Source organism: Oncorhynchus masou, chromosome 31 (assembly GCF_036934945.1).
Source record: "Oncorhynchus masou masou isolate Uvic2021 chromosome 31, UVic_Omas_1.1, whole genome shotgun sequence".
Lineage (NCBI taxonomy): Eukaryota > Metazoa > Chordata > Actinopteri > Salmoniformes > Salmonidae > Oncorhynchus > Oncorhynchus masou.
In genome coordinates this window covers 14,718,215-14,739,810 of record NC_088242.1, presented here as the reverse complement: position 1 = coordinate 14,739,810, position 21,596 = coordinate 14,718,215, and the positions used below count along the sequence as shown (strand labels likewise).

The window sequence follows — 21,596 nt, the reverse complement described above, 5'->3', positions numbered from 1 at the left end:
GACATTTTTTGGTATCCTTCCCCATATCTGTGCTTCGACACAATCCTGTCTTGGAACTCCTCTGACAATTAATTCCTTGTCCAATCAATTGAATTTACCACATTTAACATACATTTAACATTTAAGTCATTTGGCAGACGCTCTTATCCAGAGCGACTTACAAATTAGTGAATTCACCTTATGACATCCAGTGGAACAGCCACTTTACAATAGTGCATCTAAATCATTTAAGGGGGGGTGAGAAGGATTACTTTATCCTATCCTAGGTATTCCTTAAAGAGGTGGGGTTTCAGGTGTCTCCGGAAGGTGGTGATTGACTCCGCTGTCCTGGCGTCGTGAATTTGTTCCACCATTGGGGGGCCAGAGCAGCGAACAGTTTTGACTGGGCTGGGCGGGAACTGTACTTCCTCAGTGGTAGGGAGGCGAGCAGGCCAGAGGTGGATGAACGCAGTGCCCTTCCACATGTGGACTCCAATCAAGTTGTAGAAACTTCTCATGGATAATCAATGGAAACAAGATGCACCTGAGCTCTGAGTCCCATAGAAAGGGTCTGAATACAGGTAAATTAGTTATTAGTTTTTTATTTTTAATACTTTTGCAAAAATGTCTAAAAACCTGTTTTCACTTTGTCGTTATGGGGTATTGTGTGTAGATTGATGAGGATGAACAATTATTTAATCCATTTTAGAATAAGGCTGTAACGTAACAAAATTTGGACATATTCAAGGGATCTGAAAACAGGCAGGAGGATACAGACAGTTCAGGAGGTGTGCTTAGACATGCAGAAAAAATAACATTTTTCACATAGAATGTAAAGATTATGGCTCTAGATTGCATTAAAAAGGGGTTTCAAGTGATTGAGAAATGGATGGGGAGCCTTAAGTTGGGTCGTCTACTAAACACATGTATGTTTTCAGCCTGTATTCAATTCTGGGAATGGTTTATTTAACTTTTAATTAGGCCTGAAATATTTGATTATCTTAATAACACTATTTCATGTAAAGGTATTTTTTTGTCATGTCGGCTACAGGCTTGTATTAGGTAAGAAGGCTAATTAGAAGACTATTTTTCTCAAAGCGATTTGAGTAACGCATCGCAATGTGAAAATAAAAATATATTTTTCTTAATTCATGGCATTCATTTTCTCCAAATGATGAATAGACATGCAAAATGTCCGGGTAGGGCTCTGAAAAACGGACCCGTGCAGGACTTTAGTGTGTGTGAGTGCGCACGTGTTTGTGTGTCTTACAGTGTAGACAGTGTCTGCAGGGTGTCGAAGGCTCCAGGGGTGATGGTAGTTAGCTGGTTGTCATAGAGAGACAACAGGCGAACGTTGTGCAGGCCGGTGAAGCTGTTGTTATGGATACATCTGATCTTGTTGTTCCTCAACATTCTGGAATAGAGAAAACTGCTTAATTGGCATATATCCCATGTGAATTGACAAGAAGTGTATTGGAATGTTCCTAATATGAAATATTAGGAGGAAGATACAGTGTTGGAAAAGGAGGATCTGGATGATGCATTGTGGGTGTTAATACATGAGTCGTCTCTTTCCACAGCCGCTGTGTGAACTTCCACAATTCTGCCAAGCAAGACTAGTACTAGTACAAGCGTCAGTGGATGAAGGTTCTCATCCATGCATGCATGAGTGTGTGTGCCTACTTGTGCTCATGTGTGCGTCTGTGTCTGTTTGGGTCACTGCGTGTGTGTGTGTGTGTGTGTGTGTGTGTGTGTGTGTGTGTGTGTGTGTGTGTGTGTGTGTGTGTGTCTGCATGTGTGTGTGACTCACAGCATGCGTAGTCCCTCCAGTCCCTTGAACATTCCGCTGCGGACAGAATCCAGCTGATTGGCTGAAAGATGGAGCTCGTTGACAGACCCCGCCCCCTCAAACGCCCCATCCTCAATCTCCGTGATCTTATTGTTGCTAAGGTTACTGTGAATAAATAAATAATGGTGAACAAAGAAATATGAAAAAATACCTTCTTAACTTTTTTTTGGTAGCAGCAGTGAGACATTAGCCTTGGTACCAGTTGTTAGCTAACACTGCACTACTTGTATTCCACTCCTTTCATTCTACTCCTGCTATTCCACTCCTTGTATTCCACTCCTTATATTCCACTCCTTGTATTCCACTCCTTGTATTCCACTCCTTGTATTCCACTGCTTGTACTTGTGGCTAAACAGACTGGTACCTAGACTAGTGAGACATTTCTGTCTAATTCATTCATAACATAAACCACAGCGTACATGTTGTTGAGCTGGGAGAGGGCCTTGAAGACTCCTGTAGCCTCCAGTGTAGTGATATCATTGTTGTTCAGACGACTAGGAAGAGAGAGAGGAGGAAACAAACCATGATTAGAATGAAGCTGACGTTAAATAAACAGCCTTGAATCCTGAAGAAGATTCAAACACGTGTGTGTGTGTGTGTGTGTGTGTGTGTGTGTGTGTGTGTGTGTGTGTGTGTGTGTGTGTGTGTGTGTGTGTGTGTGTGTGTGTGTGTGTGTGTGTGTGTGTGTGTGTGTGTGTGTGTGTGTGTGTACTCTTACAGTTCAGTGGTAGAGGCAGGGATGTGTTCTGGTATCTTTTTGATTCGGAGGTTGGAGCAGTCCACCACGTTGGACTCACAGCGACATTTAGGAGGACAGGCTGGCTCACTGTTACACTCATTATTCAGACGGGTGTCCTCGGTGCCTGAGGGCACATAACACACAAACACACACAACCTTTAAAAAAACTGTACCTGATACACAACAAACACAACACAGTTTTAAACAAAACTAAATGTACCTGAAACACAAACACACGCACAATTGCTATAAACACGTCACACACACAACATATAAAGGTGTCTTTACAACGACTTCATAACTACTAAATGACTGTCGCCCCGTAGCACTCACTTCTGTCATTTGAGAGACTAGTCAAGGACCATATCACCTCTACCTTATTTGTCACCTTAGACCCTCTCATCTCAATAGACTAACATAGCTTCCTCTCCTCATCTCCTTTCCTTCATTTCAATAGACTAACATAGCTTCCTCTCCTCATCTCCTTTCCTTCATCTCAATAGACTAACCTAGCTTCCTCTCCTCATCTCCTTTCCTTCATCTCAATAGACTAACCTAGCTTCCTCTCCTCATCTCCTTTCCTTCATCTCAATAGACTAACCTAGCTTCCTCTCCTCATCTCCTTTCCTTCATCTCAATAGACTAACCTAGCTTCCGCTCCTCATCTCCTGAGGCTGTCTCAGTGAGAACAGTTGTGACTGAGACATGTTGTTCCATGTGTTCTGCAACTACAATACAGCCTTATTGGTCTCTTTTGGACTCTGAGACAAACAGCTCAGACAGACAGGAAGTCCTGTACTGATGATGACTGAAGTCTAATGATGCTCATTACACTGTGCTGTGGACGACACACACACACACACACACACACACACACACACACACACACACACACACACACACACACACACACACACACACACACACACACACACACACACACACACACCCACACACACACACACACACACACACACACACACACACACACACACACACACACACACACACACACACACACACACACACACACACACACACACACACACACAGGCGATGAGTGAAGTCTAATAATGCTTATTACAGAGCGAAGTGGATGAACGGAAGTAAATGTAATTTCCTGCTACACAGGAAGCAATGAAAGTTTCAGGATGTTCTTTGATCTAGCAGAGGGACTTATCTTTCACTGAGACACGAGGACTGATAGATAGTGGGGGAGAGAGAAAGCAAGAGAGAGGGAATGAGAGAGAATGAGAGAGAGGGAAAGAGAAAGGGAGGTAGGGAGATAGTGAGGTGGAGTTTCTTGGGAAGAGAGTTGTCTGCCAGTACAGAGACTGAATGTTAGTAGTCTACAGTATATTCCACAGTCCAATTATTCACAGAATATAACATGCCATTCCAGTGTTTTTGTGAGTATTTGTCATACATTTTTTGAAGAGGACAGATTTAGTATTAAGCTTTCATATTGTATTTCCATTCATGTCACCTGCCAATGATGCCCAGTGTCTTCCTCAAAGATGGACACACACACACACACACACACACACACACACACACACACACACACACACACACACACACACACACACACACACACACACACACACACACACACACACACACACACACACACACACACACACACACACACACACATTTGTCAGTGACTGTGCTTGTGGCAAAGCAAAGAAGACCTTCCTCCGGAGTTTTCATCAGAGTTAGTCTATTCCATAAACAGAGCTGAGGCAGAGGGCCAGACAAGGAAGCACACATGACTTACGGTAAAACACAAACCACAAGAGTTAACCCATTCCAGTTAGACGGAGAAAGAGATAGAGAAGAGGAGAACTACAGAATGAATGGAGGGATGGAGAGGTGAATAGCGAGGGAGAAGATGTGTAAAAGCGTGAACACAAGCTACTCACCAGGGATGAAGTATTGTTCCTTGGCTGTGATGGAAACAAGGGAGAAGCAATGATGTCAGTCAGCACAGATATACATTCTCACATACACTACATGGGCAAAAGTATGTGGACATACGTCATATTAGTGGATTCGGGTATATTAGCCACACCCGTTACTGACAGGTGTATAACATCAAGCACACAGCCATGCAATCTCCATAGACAAACATGGGAAGTAGAATGGCCGTATTAAAAAGTTCAGTGACTTTCAACGTGGCACCGCCATAGGATGCCCCCTTCCCAACAAGTCAGTTGGGATCCCTGAGTGCTATAGTATGTAGAGCATAAAAAACATCTGTCCTCGGTTGTGACACTCACTACCAAGGTCCAAACTACCTCTGGAAGCAACAGTAGCACAAGAACTGTTCGTCGGGAGCTTCATGAAATGGGTTTCCATGACCAAGCAGCCGCACACAGGCCTAAGATCACAATGCGCAATGCCGCCATTGGACTCTTGAGCAGTGGAAACACATTCTCTGGAGTGATGAATCTTTGTTCACCATCTGGCAGTCCAACGGACAAATCTGAGTTTGGAGAACGCTACCTGAGAACGCTAATGCTAACTGTAAAGTGTGGTGGATGAGGAATAATGGTCTGGGGCTGTTTTCATGGTTTAGGCTTAACACTTCAGCATACAATGACATTCGAGACGATTCTGTGCTTCCAACTTTGTGTGCAACAGTTTGGGGAAGGCCCTTTCCTGTTTCCTGTTTCAGCATGGCAACGCCACAGGAAAGGGGGGGGAGAGAGAGAGAGAGAGAGATAGAGAGAGAGAGAAAATTATGATTCACCATGGCTAGGCAGATGACAATGCTAGATGGTAAACCAGCGAGAGTAACGTGTGGAGAGAGGAGTGCCAGGCTGCCTATCCCGCTGCTCTAACACAGTATACTGGCAGAGAGACACACACACAGCGAGGCAGAAACACTATAATGTACCCTATGGGTGCCAGACACAGGAAGGGCCAAGGGGGTGGGAGGGAGGTGAGGAGTGAATATAGTAAAGGGTGGGAATGGGGAATGGGCAGGGGAAGTGAGGGGGATCAGGGAGGTGAGGAGTGAATATAGTAAAGGGTGGGAATGGGGAATGGGCAAGGGAAGTGAGGGGGATCAGGGAGGTGAGGAGTGAATATAGTAAAGGGTGGGAATGGGGAAAGGGCAGGGGAAGTGAGGGGGATCATGGAGGTGAGGAGTGAGTATAGTAAAGGGTGGGAATGGGGAATGGGCAGGGGAAGTGAGGGGGATCAGGGAGGTGAGGAGTGAATATAGTAAAGGGTGGGAATGGGGAAAGGGCAGGGGAAGTGAGGGGGATCATGGAGGTGAGGAGTGAGTATAGTAAAGGGTGGGTGGGAGTGCAGTAGAGTAAAACCCACTATGCCTGACAGACAGAGGAAAGGGCCTGGAGGTAGGGAGAATTGGGGAAGGGGGAGAGGAAGGATGATGGGCAGAGTTTGGACAGGGGTATTAGAAATTGGTATTTGAAGTGAGGTACTGTAGTAGGCAGAGGGCTTGAGGAATTGGACACGGGCAGAAACCCTAGCTACAGCGCCAGCCTTACCCAGCGATGCCAGCTCTCTGTGGTGTACTGTGAAACCAGACTCACTGTGTGTTAATGTGCTATAAAACCTGCTAGAGGAGAGAGGGACGGAGGGAGGGATAAGGGATCAACAACTAAATTAAAACCCTCGGCTAGGGATAAAGGATCAACAACTAAATTAAAACCCTCGGCTAGGGATAAAGGATCAACAACTAAATTAAAACCCTCGGCTAGGGATAAAGGATCAACAACTAAATTAAAACCCTCGGCTAGGGATAAAGGATCAACAACTAAATTAAAACCCTCGGCTAGGGATAAAGGATCAACAGCTAAATTAAAACCCTAGGGATAAAGGATCAACAACTAAATTAAAACCCTCGGCTAGGGATAAAGGATCACCAACTAAATTAAAACCCTCGGCTAGGGATAAAGGATCAACAACTAAATTAAAACCCTCTGTTAGGGATAAAGTACTATCTTCTTGCTGTAAATGGAGAGGGAGAATGAAAAGGAGTGTGAGCGTTAGGGAGCAATCGAGAAAGAGGGGAGTTTTGATTGGTATGAGTACTGCTGGCAGAGCGGAGAGAGGAAGATGGAGTGATTGAAGGGAAATCTTAACGCTACAGCATACAATGACATTCGAGACGATTCTGTGTGCAACAGTTTGGGGAAGGGCCTTTCCTGTTTCAGCATGGCAATGCCAGAGTGCACAAAGCTAGGTCCGGGGGGGAGGGGGAGAGGAGAGAGAGAGAGAGACAGCCGGAGAGGTGGGGGGAGAGGGAGGAGAGAGGAGAGAGAGAGAGAGAGACAGCTGGAGAGGGGGGAGAGAGAGGAGGAGAGAGGAGAGAGAGAGAGAGACAGCTGGAGAGGGGGGGGAAGAGAGGGAGGAGAGAGAGAGAGAGAGAGAGACAGCTGGAGAGAGAGACAGCTGGAGAGAGAGAGAGAGAGAGGAGGGAGAGAGCGAGAGAGAGAGAGAGAGAGAGAGACAGCTGGAGAGAGAGAGAGAGAGAGGAGAGAGAGAGAGAGAGAGAGAGAGAGAGAGAGCTGGAGAGAGAGACAGCTGGAGAGAGAGAGAGAGAGAGAGAGACAGCTGGAGAGAGAGAGAGAGAGAGAGAGAGAGAGAGAGAGAGAGAGAGAGAGAGAGAGAGAGACAGCTGGAGAGAGAGACAGCTGGAGAGAGAGAGAGAGAGAGAGAGAGAGAGACAGCTGGAGAGAGAGAGAGAGAGAGAGAGAGAGAGAGAGAGAGAGAGAGAGAGAGAGATAGCTGGAGAGAGAGAAAGATATTTATGTACCGGTCAAAAGGTTTAGAACACCTACTCCTTCCAGGATTTTTCTTTATTTTTTACTATTTTCTACATTGTAGAATAAGAGTGAAGACATCAAAACTATGAAATAACTCATATGGAATCATCTAGTAACCAAAAAAGTGTTAAACGAATTAAAATACGGGCCATGGAACACGGGCAATGGACATTAGACCTGTGGAAATGTGTCCTTTTGTCTGGAGTCCAAATTGGAGATTTTTGGTTGCAACTGCCGTTTCTTTGTGAGACGCCGTGTGGGCGAACGGATGATCTCCACATGTGTATTTCCCATCGTGAAGCATGGAGGAGGAGGTGTGATGGTGTGGGGGAGCTTTTCTGGTGACACTGTCTATTATTTATTTAGAATTCCAGGCACACTTAACCAGCATGGCTACCACAGCATTCTGTAGTGATACGCCATCCCATCTGGTTTGTTTAGTGGGACTATCATTTTTTTTTCAACAGGACAAAGACCCAACACACCTCCAGGCTGTGTAAAGGCTATTTTACCAAGAAGGAGAGTGATGGAGTGCTGCATCAGATGACCAAATTGAGATGGTTTGGGATAAGTCGGAGAGTGAAGGAAAAGCAGCCAACAAGTGCTCAGCATATGTGGAAATTCCTTCAAGACTGTTGGAAAAGCATTCCAGCTGAAGCTGGTTGAGAGAATGCCAAGAGTGTGCAAAGCTGTCATCAAGGCAAAGGATAGTTATTTGAAGAATCTAAAATATAAAATATATTCTGATTTGTTTAACACTTTTTTGATTATACATGATTCCATATGTGTCATTTCATAGTTTTGATGTCTTCACTGTTATTCTACAATGTTGAAAATAGTAAAAAATAAAGAAAAATCCTGGAAGGAGTAGGTGTTCTAAAACTTTTGACCGGTAGTATATATATATATATATAAATATAAATAAGAGAGAGAGATAGAGAGAGAGAGAGAGAGAGCTGGAGAGACAGCCTTAGAGAGAGAGGTTCACTACAGACAGATGCCAGTCCTCCTACCAGAGCAGCGGAACTTCTTGCTCTTGATCTGCCCGATGCGTTTGTTGGCCAGTCGTCTGGGGCTGGTACAACGGGCACCACTGGTCTCTATGGGGTTGGAGCGCAGGTAGTCTGCCAGCCACTTCATATTACAGTCACAGATAAACGGGTTCTGGGCTAGGTGACTGAAGAGAGAGAGGGTGGAGGGAGGGCGGGCGGGAGGGTGAATGGGTGGGGGAGATACGGGGGAGAGAGGAGGGAGGAAATTTCATGCCAGGAATTTAGGGAGGGTAGCAAATTCCATCCCAATATAATCTTTGTAAACATTAAATGTTACTGTGTGACATTTTATAGATGTACATCTGTGTGATTGTGTGTGGCATGGGATCTATGTGGTGGTCATCAAGGCCTAGGGTATGGAGATAATGGGATCTATGTGGTGGTCATCAAGGCCCAGGGTATGGAGATAATGGGATCTATGTGGTGGTCATCAAGGCCCAGGGTATGGGGATAATGGGATCTATGTGGTGGTCATCAAGGCCTAGGGTATGGAATAATGGCTATGTGGTGGTCATCAAGGCCTAGGGTATGGAGATAATGGGATCTATGTGATGGTCATCAAGGTGGTGGTCATCAAGGCCTAGGGTATGGAGATAATGGGATCTATGTGGTGGTCATCAAGGCCTAGGGTATGGAGATAATGGGATCTATGTGGTGGTCATCAAGGCCTAGGGTATGGAGATAATGGGATCTATGTGGTGGTCATCAAGGCCTAGGGTATGGAGATAATGGGATCTATGTGGTGGTCATCAAGGCCTAGGGTATGGAGATAATGGGATCTATGTGTTGGTCATCAAGGCCTAGGGTATGGAGATAATGGGATCTATGTGGTGGTCATCAAGGCCTAGGGTATGGAGATAATGGGATCTATGTGGTGGTCATCAAGGCCTAGGGTATGGAGATAATGGGATCTATGTGGGTCATCAAGGCCTAGGGTATGGAGATAATGGGATCTATGGTGGTCATCAAGGCCTAGGGTATGGAGATAATGGGATCTATGTGGTGGTCATCAAGGCCTAGGGTATGGAGATAATGGGATCTATGTGTTGGTCATCAAGGCCTAGGGTATGGAGATAATGGGATCTATGTGGTGGTCATCAAGGCCTAGGGTATGGAGATAATGGGATCTATGTGGTGGTCATCAAGGCCTAGGGTATGGAGATAATGGGATCTATGTGGTGGTCATCAAGGCCTAGGGTATGGAGATAATGGGATCTATGTGGTGGTCATCAAGGCCTAGGGTATGGAGATAATGGGATCTATCATCAAGGCCTAGGGTATGGAGATAATGGGATCTATGTGGTGGTCATCAAGGCCTAGGGTATGGAGATAATGGGATCTATGTGGTGGTGGTCATCAAGGCCTAGGGTATGGAGATAATGGGATCTATGTGGTCATCAAGGCCTCATCAAGGCCTAGGGTATGGAGATAATGGGATCTATGTGGTGGTCATCAAGGCCTAGGGTATGGAGATAATGGGATCTATGTGTTGGTCATGTGTATGGAGATAATGGTCATCAAGGCCTAGGGTATGGAGATAATGGGATCTATGTGGTGGTCATCAAGGCCTAGGGTATGGAGATAATGTGGTGGTCATCAAGGCCTAGGGTATGGAGATAATGGGATCTATGTGTTGGTCATCAAGGCCTAGGGTATGGAGATAATGGGATCTATGTGATGGTCATCAAGGCCTAGGGTATGGAGATAATGGGATCTATGTGTTGGTCATCAAGGCCTAGGGTATGGAGATAATGGGATCTATGTGGTGGTCATCAAGGCCTAGGGTATGGAGATAATGGGATCTATGTGTTGGTCATCAAGGCCTAGGGAGGACAGTATAAATAGCAGGGACAGGGTAGAGGATATTTGTACTTCTTTTCTCAGGATCCAGGTTCAACAAGAGGCTAGTTATAGACTGGATTTCAGACACCAGTGTGTGTGTGTTTGTGTGTGTGTGGCGTGTATGTGTATGTGTGTGTGTGTGTGTGTGTGTGTGTGTGTGTGTGTGTGTGTGTGTGTGTGTGTGTGTGTGTGTGTGTGTGTGTGTGTGTGTGTGTGTGTGTGTGTGTGTGTGTGTGTGGTCGTGTGTGTGTGTGTGTGTGTTCGTGTGTGTGAACCGTCTACCCTGTTGTCTAGGTGGCTCTGGGTGAGAAATGTGTTGTCAGGTGAGCCAAGGGACAACATTATCAATCAACTTCACAGGTGTGTGTGTACGTGTTTGTGCGTGCCTATACTTGTTTATATGTGTTATACAACATAACACAATTGTCCTTGCCATATATAAACTGCTCAAGTCATTCAGTCAAAACCCTACTGCAGTTTGCTGTCAGCGTTGATCAGTGTTTCTTAATTAAGGCAGCACTGCCACATGCTTGATTGGAGGGTGTATTAACTTGATTTGAATTACCTGAAGGTGTGTGTGTGTTTGAATTACCTGAAGGTGTGTGTGTGTTTGAATTACCTGAAGGTGTGTAATTGTCACGATGATGGATTTACATCTTTCCATTCCTGTGTTATTACGGAGTAAACAGCTGTTTGGCTCATGTTTTATGGTGACAGAGAAGAATGTGTGTGTGTGTGTGTGTGTGTGTGTGTGTGTGTGTGTGTGTGTGTGTCCACATTCATGCGTGCATGATTGTGAGTGTGTGTGTGTGTGTGTGTGATGTGTGTGTTAATGTGTGTGTGTGTGTCTGTGTGTGTGTGTGTGTGATGTGTTGTGTGTGAAGTGTGTGTGTGTGTGCGTGCGTGTGTGTGTGTGTGTGTGTGTGTGTGTGTGTCGTGTGTGTGTCCACATTCGTGCGTGCATGATTGTGAGTGTGTGCACATTGTGTGTGTGCAAGCGCCCCGTGTGTGTATGTGTGTGTGTGTGTGTGTGTGTGTGTGTGTGTGTGTGTGTGTGTGTGTGTGTGTGTAACTTACAGCGTCTGTATAGCTCTGAGAGAAGCGAAGGTGCCCTTGGCCACAGTCTGTATCTTGTTGTCATACAGAGACAGAAGAGAGAGGTTCTGCAGGTCTTTGAAGGCATTGGCCCGAACACAGTGGATCTTATTGGCATTCAACAACCTGGGACAAGAAGGTAGAGAGAGAGAGACAGAGAGAGAGAAGGGGGTTGAGGGAGAGAGAGGAGAGAGAGAGAGAGAGAGAGAGGGGGAGAAAGAGAGAGAGAAAGATAGAAAGAGACAGAGATAGAGGGGGTGGGGGGAGAGAGAGAGAGAGAGAGGAGAGAGAGAGAGAGAGAGAGGGGGGGGGAGAGAGAGAGAGAGAGAGAGAGAGAGAGGGGGGGGAGAAAGAGAGTGAAAAAAATTGAAAAGGGAAATATGTTACTTACAATCATCAATGTGAGCTGAATATTATCAAGGAGTAGCCACTGTGTACTTACAGTAGTTGCAGGGCATATAGTCCATCAAACACTCCTTTGGGAAGCTCCGTAATCTTATTCCCATACAGGACTCTGGAAAAGATCAATTGATAAATTAATTAATTGATCAGTGACTCAATCAATCAACAAAAAATCAGAAATGCACTTATCCATCAATGGTTATAGTGACTCACAGTGAGTTGAGAGATCTCAGGCCTTGGAAGGCATCAGGAGCTATTTCAGATATCTGGTTATTACTCAGGTCTCTGAAGGGGGGGGGGTGAAAAGGGGGGGGGTTAAAGAGGCATTCAATGTGGGAGGTCTTGTCTTCAGCCAGGCCCAACTTTCATACTGGGACTCTAACCCTTAACCCCTAGGACTCAACTAAGTCCTTATAGTACCATAACTTATTATTCAAGTTTCCATTCTAGAACTTCCTGACGCAGCCATTGATATTCGGACAGAAGTGAGTTGACGATACTGCTAGCCAATCAAAACCCAGAATAGTGTGGTGTGTGTGTGTGGTGTATTAATGGCATCCAGGGCTATGGTCCATATGGAACAGGCTGTTTCTGTAAATGGCTGTTGTTAATAGGATCCACAGACCTCTGGCCACAAGCTAACCACAAAGTTTTTGTGTGTGTGTGTGTGTTTTGTGTGTGTGTGTGTGTGTGTGTGTGTGTGTGTGTGTGTGTGTGTGTGTGTGTGTGTGTGTGTGTGTGTGTGTGTGTGTGTGTGCGTGCGTGCGTGCGTGTGTGTGTGTGTGTGTGTGTGTGTGTGTGTGTGCAGTGAACTCCAGTCAACTGCATGTCTTTAAAGGGAAATCATCATGTGGTCTTTAAGATGTGAAATGTTCCCATTTGAGGCTAATGTTAAACTAAGTGCTAAATAAGTGTCTAGTGCAAAAGCCTGAAGTTTCCTGGAAAATAGAGCTCTGGATTAAGAGGAGGTTACAGCATCTGATCTCAGACACACTCCTGTCATGTGAAAATAGAGTCCTGCATGTCTTTAAAATAGGGCTAGACTATAGGAGGTTACATGTCTCAGGTCATTTAAGATGTGAAATCTGATCTCAGACCACTTTGAAAATAGGCTAATGTTAAACTAAAAATAGTAGACTAAGGATAAGTCTGATCTCAGACACACTGTCATGTGAAAATAGCCTGAAGTTTCTGATCTGACACACTCCTGTCATGTGAAAATAGAGCTCTGGGATTAAGAGATCTCAGAGTCATGTTAGAGTCATAAGCATCTGATCTCAGACACACTCCTGTCATGTGAAAATAGAGCGCTAGACTAGTAGGAGGTTACAGCATCTGATCTCGGACACACTCCTGTCATGTGAAAATAGAGTCCTGGATAAGCATCTGATCTCGGACACACTCCTGTCATGTGAAAATAGAGCGCTAGACTAGTAGGAGGTTACAGCATCTGATCTCAGACACACTCCTGTCATGTGAAAATAGAGTCCTGGATAAGCATCTGATCTCGGACACACTCCTGTCATGTGAAAATAGAGCGCTAGACTAGTAGGAGGTTACAGCATCTGATCTCAGACACACTCCTGTCATGTGAAAATAGAGCGCTAGACTAGTAGGAGGTTACAGCATCTGATCTCAGACACACCTCTGTCATGTTCCAAGTTAACAACACAGTTCATATGTAGGGTCATACGAACTGGGCCAAAGTGAGAACATGTGTGTTAGTGTGTTTACACAGTGGGTCCCTCTGTCACCTATTTTTATCAATAGGGATTTGTAGTAGAGGCTCACCAGAGGCGGAAGGGGACGACCATCCTTCTCAGTGAATTATGCGAGGGAAACAAATAGTGAAACATTTTAAAAAAGTGATCCTTTTTAGATAAAGCTATAATTAACATATTCACATCTCCAAATAATAAATTAAAACACACAGTTTTGCAATGAAGGTCTACAGTAGCCTCAACAGCACTCTGTAGGGTAGCACCATGGTGTAGCCGGAGGACAGCGGAAGGGGGCTCATGCTTCTCACCCCCTTCCGTAGACATACACAGTAATTATGACATCTTCAGGAGGACGTCCTCCAACCTATCAGGGCTCTTGCAGCATGCACTGACATGTTGTCCACCCAATCAAAGGATCAGAGAATCTGGTACTGAAAGCATAAAGTACAGCTAGCTAGCACTGCAGTGCATAACATGTGGTGAGTAGTTGCCTCAAAGAGAGAGAGAAAGCTAGCTATATTTCAAATTAAATGTTCACTTCCATTTACTTAGCTAGCCAATGCAGCTAGCTAGTTTAGCCTACTCAAACACCCTGCTTGAACAGAGGGATGCTATGTTAGCTATCTGGCTATGGCTATCCAACACTGGAACCCTTCCAAGTCAAGGTAAGCTTTTGGTTTTATAAATGTATTGCCACCAGGGACTACGGGTGTAACTGCTAAACTGCTAGCTGTACACTGTACTGCAGGATTGTAGCGGGTTTACTAATGTGTTAGTTCTAGTAGCTATGTTGACTTGACGTTAGCTCATATGGTGACACTGATGTAGGCTGTGTGTACCAATTAGCGGTTTTTGGTTTGAATTTTTTTGTCTGGACACAGACAGCTGATGTGCTGTGCACTGAAATCCCAAAATGAATGGAAAAGATGAGAGGAGGAGAGCGCATAGCTAGGTGCCTTTGGAAAGTATTCAGACCTCTTGAACTTTTCCACATTTTGTTACGTTACAGCCTTATTCAAAAATGGATTAAAAAAAAAATATCCTCAACAATCTACATAATAACAAAGTTAAAACAGGTTTTAAGATTTTTTTGCAAATGTATTACATTTAAGAAACAGATATACTTTATTTACATAAGTATTCAGACCCTTTGCTATGAGACTCAAAAATGAGCTCAGGTGCATCCTGTTTCCATTGATCATCCTTGAGATGTTTATACAACTTGATTGGAGTCCACCTGGGGTAAATTCAATTGATTGGACATGATTTGGAAAGTGCATATCAGAGCAAAAACCAAGCCATGAGGTCAAAGGAATTGTCTGTAGAGCTCCGAGACAGGATTGTGTCAAGGCACAGATGTGGAGAAGGTTGTCTGTAGCCTTGAAGGTCCCCAAGAACACAGTGGCCTCCATCATTCCTAAATGGAAGAAGTTTAGAACCACCAAGACTCTTCCTAGAGCTGGCCGCCTGGCCAAACTGAGCAATTGGGGAAGAAGGTCCTTGGTCAGGGAGGTAACCAAGAACCCGATGGTCACTCTGACAGAGCTCTAGAGTTCCTGTTTGGACATGGGAGAAACTTCCAGAAGGACAACTGTCTCTGCAGCACTCCAACAATCAGGCCTTTATGGTAGAGTGGCCAGACGGAAGCAACTCCTCAGTAAAAGGCACATGAGTTTGCCAAAAATGACTCTCAGACCATGAGAAACAAGAGTATTTGGTCTGATGAAACAAGATTGAATGCCAAGCCTCACGCCTGGAGGAAACCTGGCACCATCCCTATGGTGTGCCAAGTTTGTAGCGTCATACCCAAGAAGACTCGAGGCTGTAATTGCTGCCAAAGGTGCTTCAACAAAGTACTGAGTAAGGGGTCTGAATACTTCCCAAGAGCTCTATATGTGGCTGCTATGAAAGTTGGTTTGAGGTGATCAGGAGTGTATTCATTCCGTCGATTCCGATGAAAAAAGTTTCTTAAACGGATGCAAACGGTATGAAACGGGAATAAACATACATGTATTTGTCCAATAGAAACTCTCGTTTGCAACTGTGGGGCTAATGATTACACCCTAGATCAGCTAGATGCAGGCAAGATTTTGCAAGGCAAATCACCTTGATTCCTCAAATTTCTCTCAACCTGTGCACATTGTAAACTTTTATTCATAGGCTAGGTTGTAGCAACCTCATGATGGGTATAGGGAAAATTTGAGTATCATGTAGTAGCCTAAACCTATTGACATTGCATTGAACCGGGTGAATGAAATATGAATGAGAGTCATCTAATATGCTGTAATATAAATCAAATCAAATGTACTTATAAAGCCCTTCTTACATCAGCTGATATCTCAAAGTGCTGTACAGAAACCCAGCCTAAAACCCCAAACAGCAAGCAATGCAGGTGTAGAAGCAACAAGGCCATGCTCATAAAAATAAATAATTGTCCTTAAATGGCACCAACCGCCACTGATCTGTAGTGATCTGTTTTGTTAGAGCTATAGCCTTTATTCAACATTGAGACGATATACTGAAATGCAGGACCAGCATAAGGGTACGGAGGGTAAGGAGTAGAGAGGGAGGGTGAAAGAATGTTGTCTAACCTAGTGTTTGGCTGTGGCTAGTTGTGACCAGTAGCCCATGTCTTTTAGGGCTAAGCTGGTTAGCGACTGGTTGTTGGATGCACTGGAGGCTGAGATACTACTTGACTGGAAATCACTGTCATGAGCAGGACAGAGTGGAAAGGAGGAGAGGATGAGGAACCCGCAGTCTTCAATGCAGAACAAGCTAGTTGTGACCAGTAGCCCCTGTATTTTAGGGGTAGGCTGGTTAGCAAGTGGTTGGTGAGACTGAGATACTACTGGACTGACCCCCCCCCTCCCTCCCATAATTAGGGCAGAAAAGGGAGAGAAGAAAAGGATGAGAAAACCATTAGTCTTCGTTCCAGCACTCTCTCCTTCCCCAATATCATATCATATAGTCATCATAGCCATAATACTCTCTGCCACAGTTTATAGCGTGCCTACGCAGTCAAACAGACACTGTGCAGGCTGAGAATACTGTACCAGCACTGAAACATGAGAGGTGGAGAGGTTTCAGCTTGTAGCTTTCTGTAGCCTTCTACCTTCTCCTGCTCTTACTCTGAATCTACTGGTTTGGGTTGTGACATGAAAATAAGAAGGTAAGATTTACTCATTCTGTTTTGATTGGACCCCTGTGACCTCTGGCCCGTACATTGTCAACATTTCACCAGTTCTTTTTTTTCAGGTGCAGTCGGCTGTGTTGTGAAATGAGTCATGTTCTTTTAGTCCTAAACCTGGTGTATTTACAGTACATCTGTTCTTCAGCAACAAAGGAAGTTTACTTAGTGTACTTCAACCCTCGAGAGTATATACTTGCATTAATACTTCAGCCCTACAGCTAGTGTACTTACATGTTTTCTTCTGCCCTGAAGTGTACATAGTGTATGTCAGCCCTAGAGGAAGTGCACATAGTGTATGTCAGCCCTAGAGGAAGTGTACGTAGTGTGTTTCAGCCCTAGAGGAAGTGTACGTAGAGTATGTCAGCCCTAGAGGAAGTGTACGTAGTGTATGTCAGCCCTAGAGGAAGTGTACGTAGTGTATTTCAGCCCTAGAGGAAGTGTACGTAGAGTATGTCAGCCCTAGAGGAAGTGTACATAGCGTATGTCAGCCCTAGAGGAAGTGTACGTAGAGTATGTCAGCCCTAGAGGAAGTATACGTAGTGTATGTCAGCCCTAGAGGAAGTGTACGTAGTGTATGTCAGCCCTAGAGGAAGTATACGTAGTGTATGTCAGCCCTAGAGGAAGTGTACGTAGTATGTCAGCCCTAGAGGAAGTGTACGTAGTGTATGTCAGCCCTAGAGGAAGTGTACGTAGTGTATGTCAGCCCTAGAGGAAGTGTACGTAGTGTATGTCAGCCCTAGAGGAAGTGTACGTAGTGTATGTCAGCCCTAGAGGAAGTGTACGTAGTGTATGTCAGCCCTAGAGGAAGTGCACATAGTGTATGTCAGCCCTAGAGGAAGTGTACGTAGTGTATGTCAGCCCTAGAGGAAGTGTACGTAGTGTATGTCAGCCCTAGAGGAAGTGTACGTAGTGTATGTCAGCCCTAGAGGAAGTGCACATAGTGTATGTCAGCCCTAGAGGAAGTGTACGTAGTGTATGTCAGCCCTAGAGGAAGTGTACGTAGTGTATTTCAGCCCTAGAGGAAGTGTACGTAGTGTATTTCAGCCCTAGAGGAAGTGTACGTAGTGTGTCAGCCCTAGAGGAAGTGCACATAGTGTATGTCAGCCCTAGAGGAAGTGTACGTAGTGTATTTCAGCCCTAGAGGAAGTGTACGTAGAGTATGTCAGTCCTAGAGGAAGTATACGTAGTGTATGTCAGCCCTAGAGGAAGTGTACGTAGTGTATTTCAGCCCTAGAGGAAGTGTACGTAGAGTATGTCAGCCCTAGAGGAAGTGTACGTAGTGTATTTCAGCCCTAGAGGAAGTGTACGTAGTGTATGTCAGCCCTAGAGGAAGTGTACGTAGAGTATGTCAGCCCTAGAGGAAGTGTACGTAGTGTATGTCAGCCCTAGAGGAAGTGTACGTAGAGTATGTCAGCCCTAGAGGAAGTGTACGTAGTGTATGTCAGCCCTAGAGGAAGTGTACGTAGAGTATGTCAGCCGTAGAGGAAGTGTACGTAGAGTATGTCAGCCCTAGAGGAAGTGTACGTAGAGTATGTCAGCCCTAGAGAGTATATACTTACATCCTGCGCAGCTTCTTGTAGGGAAAGAAGGCACCGGGAGGAACTGACTTGATCCCATTCTGCTCCAGGCGACTAGAGAGAGACAGAGATGGGGAGTGAAGACAGGGATGAGAGGAGAGGACGAGAGACAGACGGAGAGATTGAGACAAAGAGAGGGAGGGATGGAGACAGAGAGAGGGAGGGATGGAGACAGAGAGAGGGAGGGATGGAGACATAAAGAGGGAGAGATGGAGACAAAAAGAGGGAGGAATGGAGACAGAGAGAGGAAGAGATGGAGACAGACAGAAGGAGAGAAAAACAGAGAGAGAGAGAGAGAGAGAGAGAGAGAGAGTGAGAGGAGACATGGAGAAAATAGAGATGTAGATACTAGGTAGTAAACCAAAAGAGATCACTATAGAAACAAGGCAGAGTAGTCATACATTATCACAGACCCATAGTAACTGATCAGGTGCTGCCAACTTCCTTTAGAAATGGAGGAACACAGAAATGGAGGAACACAGTGGAGGAACACAGTGGAGGTACAGGGAGAGACATGGAGGAGCACAGTGGAGGAACACAGTGGAGGTACAGGGAGAGACATGGAGGAGCACAGTGGAGGAACACAGTGGAGGTACAGGGAGAGACTTGGAGGAGCACAGTGGAGGTACAGGGAGAGACATGGAGGGACACAGTGGAGGTACAGGGAGAGACATGGAGGGACACAGTGGAGGTACAGGGAGAGACATGGAGGAACACAGTGGAGGTACAGGGAGAGACATGGAGGAGCACAGTGGAGGTACAGGGAGAGACATGGAGGAACACAGTGGAGGAACACAGTGGAGGTACAGGGAGAGACATGGAGGAGCACAGTGGAGAAACACAGTGGAGGTACAGGGAGAGACATGGAGGAGCACAGTGGAGGAACACAGTGGAGGTGCAGGGAGAGACAAGGAGGAACACAGTGAAACTGGAGAGAGAACTGTCTGCCCTGTCTGGGTCATGTAAGAACTCAGAGTCAGACACAACCACACGTTCGTCAATCTGTCAACCACACGTCCATCAATCTGTCAACCACACTCCCATCATCTGTCAACCACACGTTCGTCAATCTGTCAACCACACATACGTCAATCTGTCAACCACACGTCCATCAATCTGTCAACCACACGTACGTCAATCTGTCAACACACATCCGTCAATCTGTCAACCACACGTCCGTCAATCTGTCAACCACACGTCCATCAATCTGTCAACCACACGTCCATCAATCTGTCAACCACACGTCCGTCAATCTGTAAACCACACGTCCATCAATCTGTCAACCACACATCCGTCAATCTGTCAACCACACATCCATAAATCTGTCTGTACAAAGGTGTGTGAGAGGAGGGACATGTGACAGCAATGCTGGAGACGTCAGACGTCACAGAAGTGTCTTCAGACATCACAGAAGTGTCCTACAGACATCACAGAAGTGTCCTACAGACATCACAGAAGTGTCTTCAGACATCACAGAAGTGTGGCACTGCTCTCTTTTTCTAACTCTCTCTCTCTGAAACACACACAGATATCCTGGTGGAGACTGAAAGTACCAGACGTACTGTACTCAGTCTCAGATGTTCAGGAGAAACAGGCCTCGAGAGGCAGTCAGTACGGGGCTCTGAACCATATTAGTAGCGTTGGTGTGTGTATGTGAACATGGCTGCCAGTGTGTGCGTGTGTGTGTATGTATGTGTGCGTGTGTGTGTGTGTGTCTGAGCATTTGCAGGTTTGCGTGTGGTTGAGTGGCTGTGTGGCAGAGCAAGAGACAGCTGTCTCTGTCCAGCCCTGATCCAGTCCTCTAACCCCTCTGAGTCTCATGAAGGACTGTTTTAAAAGCTGTGAACTGACCTACAGTTAACAGCCAAGGCTGGAGCTGTGGCTAGAGCTATAGCTTTTCCTGGTGTAGGGGGTTCTGGTTGTGGTTGTGGCCAGGGCAGGGGCTGTGGGATTGGCCTGGGATAGGGCTTGGGCTGGTAAATATGAATGGGCCTAGAGAGAGTGCTTGGGAAGAGGGAGTTGGGGAGTTTGGGTATTGGGACCAAACTGAGGTGGCCTGATGGGAATGAGGCATCCCGGTACCACATTATTTCAGCATTCATTCAGAACAGGAACATTACCCTTTATTTAGCCTTATTTCAGAACATATTGGTTTTTCAGAGCCTTGTGTATTTTAAGAACAGGGTCAGAATAATAGACCACTCCTGTTAAAGACTCTCCAAGACACCTAGAATAACAGGTCACTCCTGTTAAAGACTCTCCAAGACATCTAGAATAACAGGCCACTCCTGTTAAAGACTCTCCAAGACATCTAGAATAACAGGCCACTCCTGTTAAAGACTCTCCAAGACACCTAGAATAACAGGCCACTCCTGTTAAAGACTCTGCAAGATATCTAGAATAACAGGCCACTCCTGTTAAAGACTCTCCAAGACACCTAGAATAACAGGCCACTCCTGTTAAAGACTCTCCAAGACATCTAGAATAACAGGCCACTCCTGTTAAAGACTCTCCAAGACATCTAGAATAACAGGCCACTCCTGTTAAAGACTCTCCAAGACATCTAGAATAACAGGCCACTCCTGTTAAAGACTCTCCAAGACATCTAGAATAATAGACCACTCCTGTTAAAGACTCTCCAAGACACCTAGAATAACAGGTCACTCCTGTTAAAGACTCTCTAAGACACCTAGAATAACAGGCCACTCCTGTTAAAGACTCTCCAAGACACCTAGAATAACAGGCCACTCCTGTTAAAGACTCTCCAAGACATCTAGAATAACAGGCCACTCCTGTTAAAGACTCTCCAAGACATCTAGAATAACAGGCCACTCCTGTTAAAGACTCTCCAAGACATCTAGAATAACAGGCCACTCCTGTTAAAGACTCTCCAAGAGAATCTAGAATAACAGGCCACTCCTGTTAAAGACTCTCCAAGACATCTAGAATAACAGGCCACTCCTGTTAAAGACTCTCCAAGACATCTAGAATAACAGGCCACTCCTGTTAAAGACTCTCCAAGAGAATCTAGAATAACAGGCCACTCCTGTTAAAGACTCTCCAAGACACCTAGAATAACAGGCCACTCCTATTAAAGACTCTCCAAGACACCTAGAATAACAGGCCACTCCTGTTAAAGACTCTCCAAGACACCTAGAATAACAGGCCACTCCTGTTAAAGACTCTCCAAGACATCTAGAATAACAGGCCACTCCTGTTAAAGACTCTCCAAGACATCTAGAATAACAGGCCACTCCTGTTAAAGACTCTCCAAGACATCTAGAATAACAGGCCACTCCTGTTAAAGACTCTCCAAGAGAATCTAGAATAACAGGCCACTCCTGTTAA

At 45.3% G+C, this 21,596-nt stretch overlaps 1 protein-coding gene across 1 annotated transcript in view; it reads right to left on the bottom strand.

The window, feature by feature from the left end:
• The window catches only part of LOC135523480 (slit homolog 1 protein-like), a 217,819-nt gene that overhangs the window by 47,971 nt on the left and 148,252 nt on the right, over positions 1–21,596 (bottom strand). The window contains exons 9-18 of the mRNA XM_064950176.1: positions 18,231–18,302; positions 11,974–12,045; positions 11,801–11,872; positions 11,341–11,484; positions 8,383–8,546; positions 4,493–4,516; positions 2,547–2,691; positions 2,248–2,322; positions 1,790–1,933; positions 1,250–1,393 (exon numbers count right to left, since the gene is read on the bottom strand). Of these exons, the coding sequence (XP_064806248.1) occupies positions 1,250–1,393; positions 1,790–1,933; positions 2,248–2,322; positions 2,547–2,691; positions 4,493–4,516; positions 8,383–8,546; positions 11,341–11,484; positions 11,801–11,872; positions 11,974–12,045; positions 18,231–18,302 (1,056 nt within the window). The remainder of the gene's footprint in view (positions 1–1,249; positions 1,394–1,789; positions 1,934–2,247; positions 2,323–2,546; positions 2,692–4,492; positions 4,517–8,382; positions 8,547–11,340; positions 11,485–11,800; positions 11,873–11,973; positions 12,046–18,230; positions 18,303–21,596) is intronic.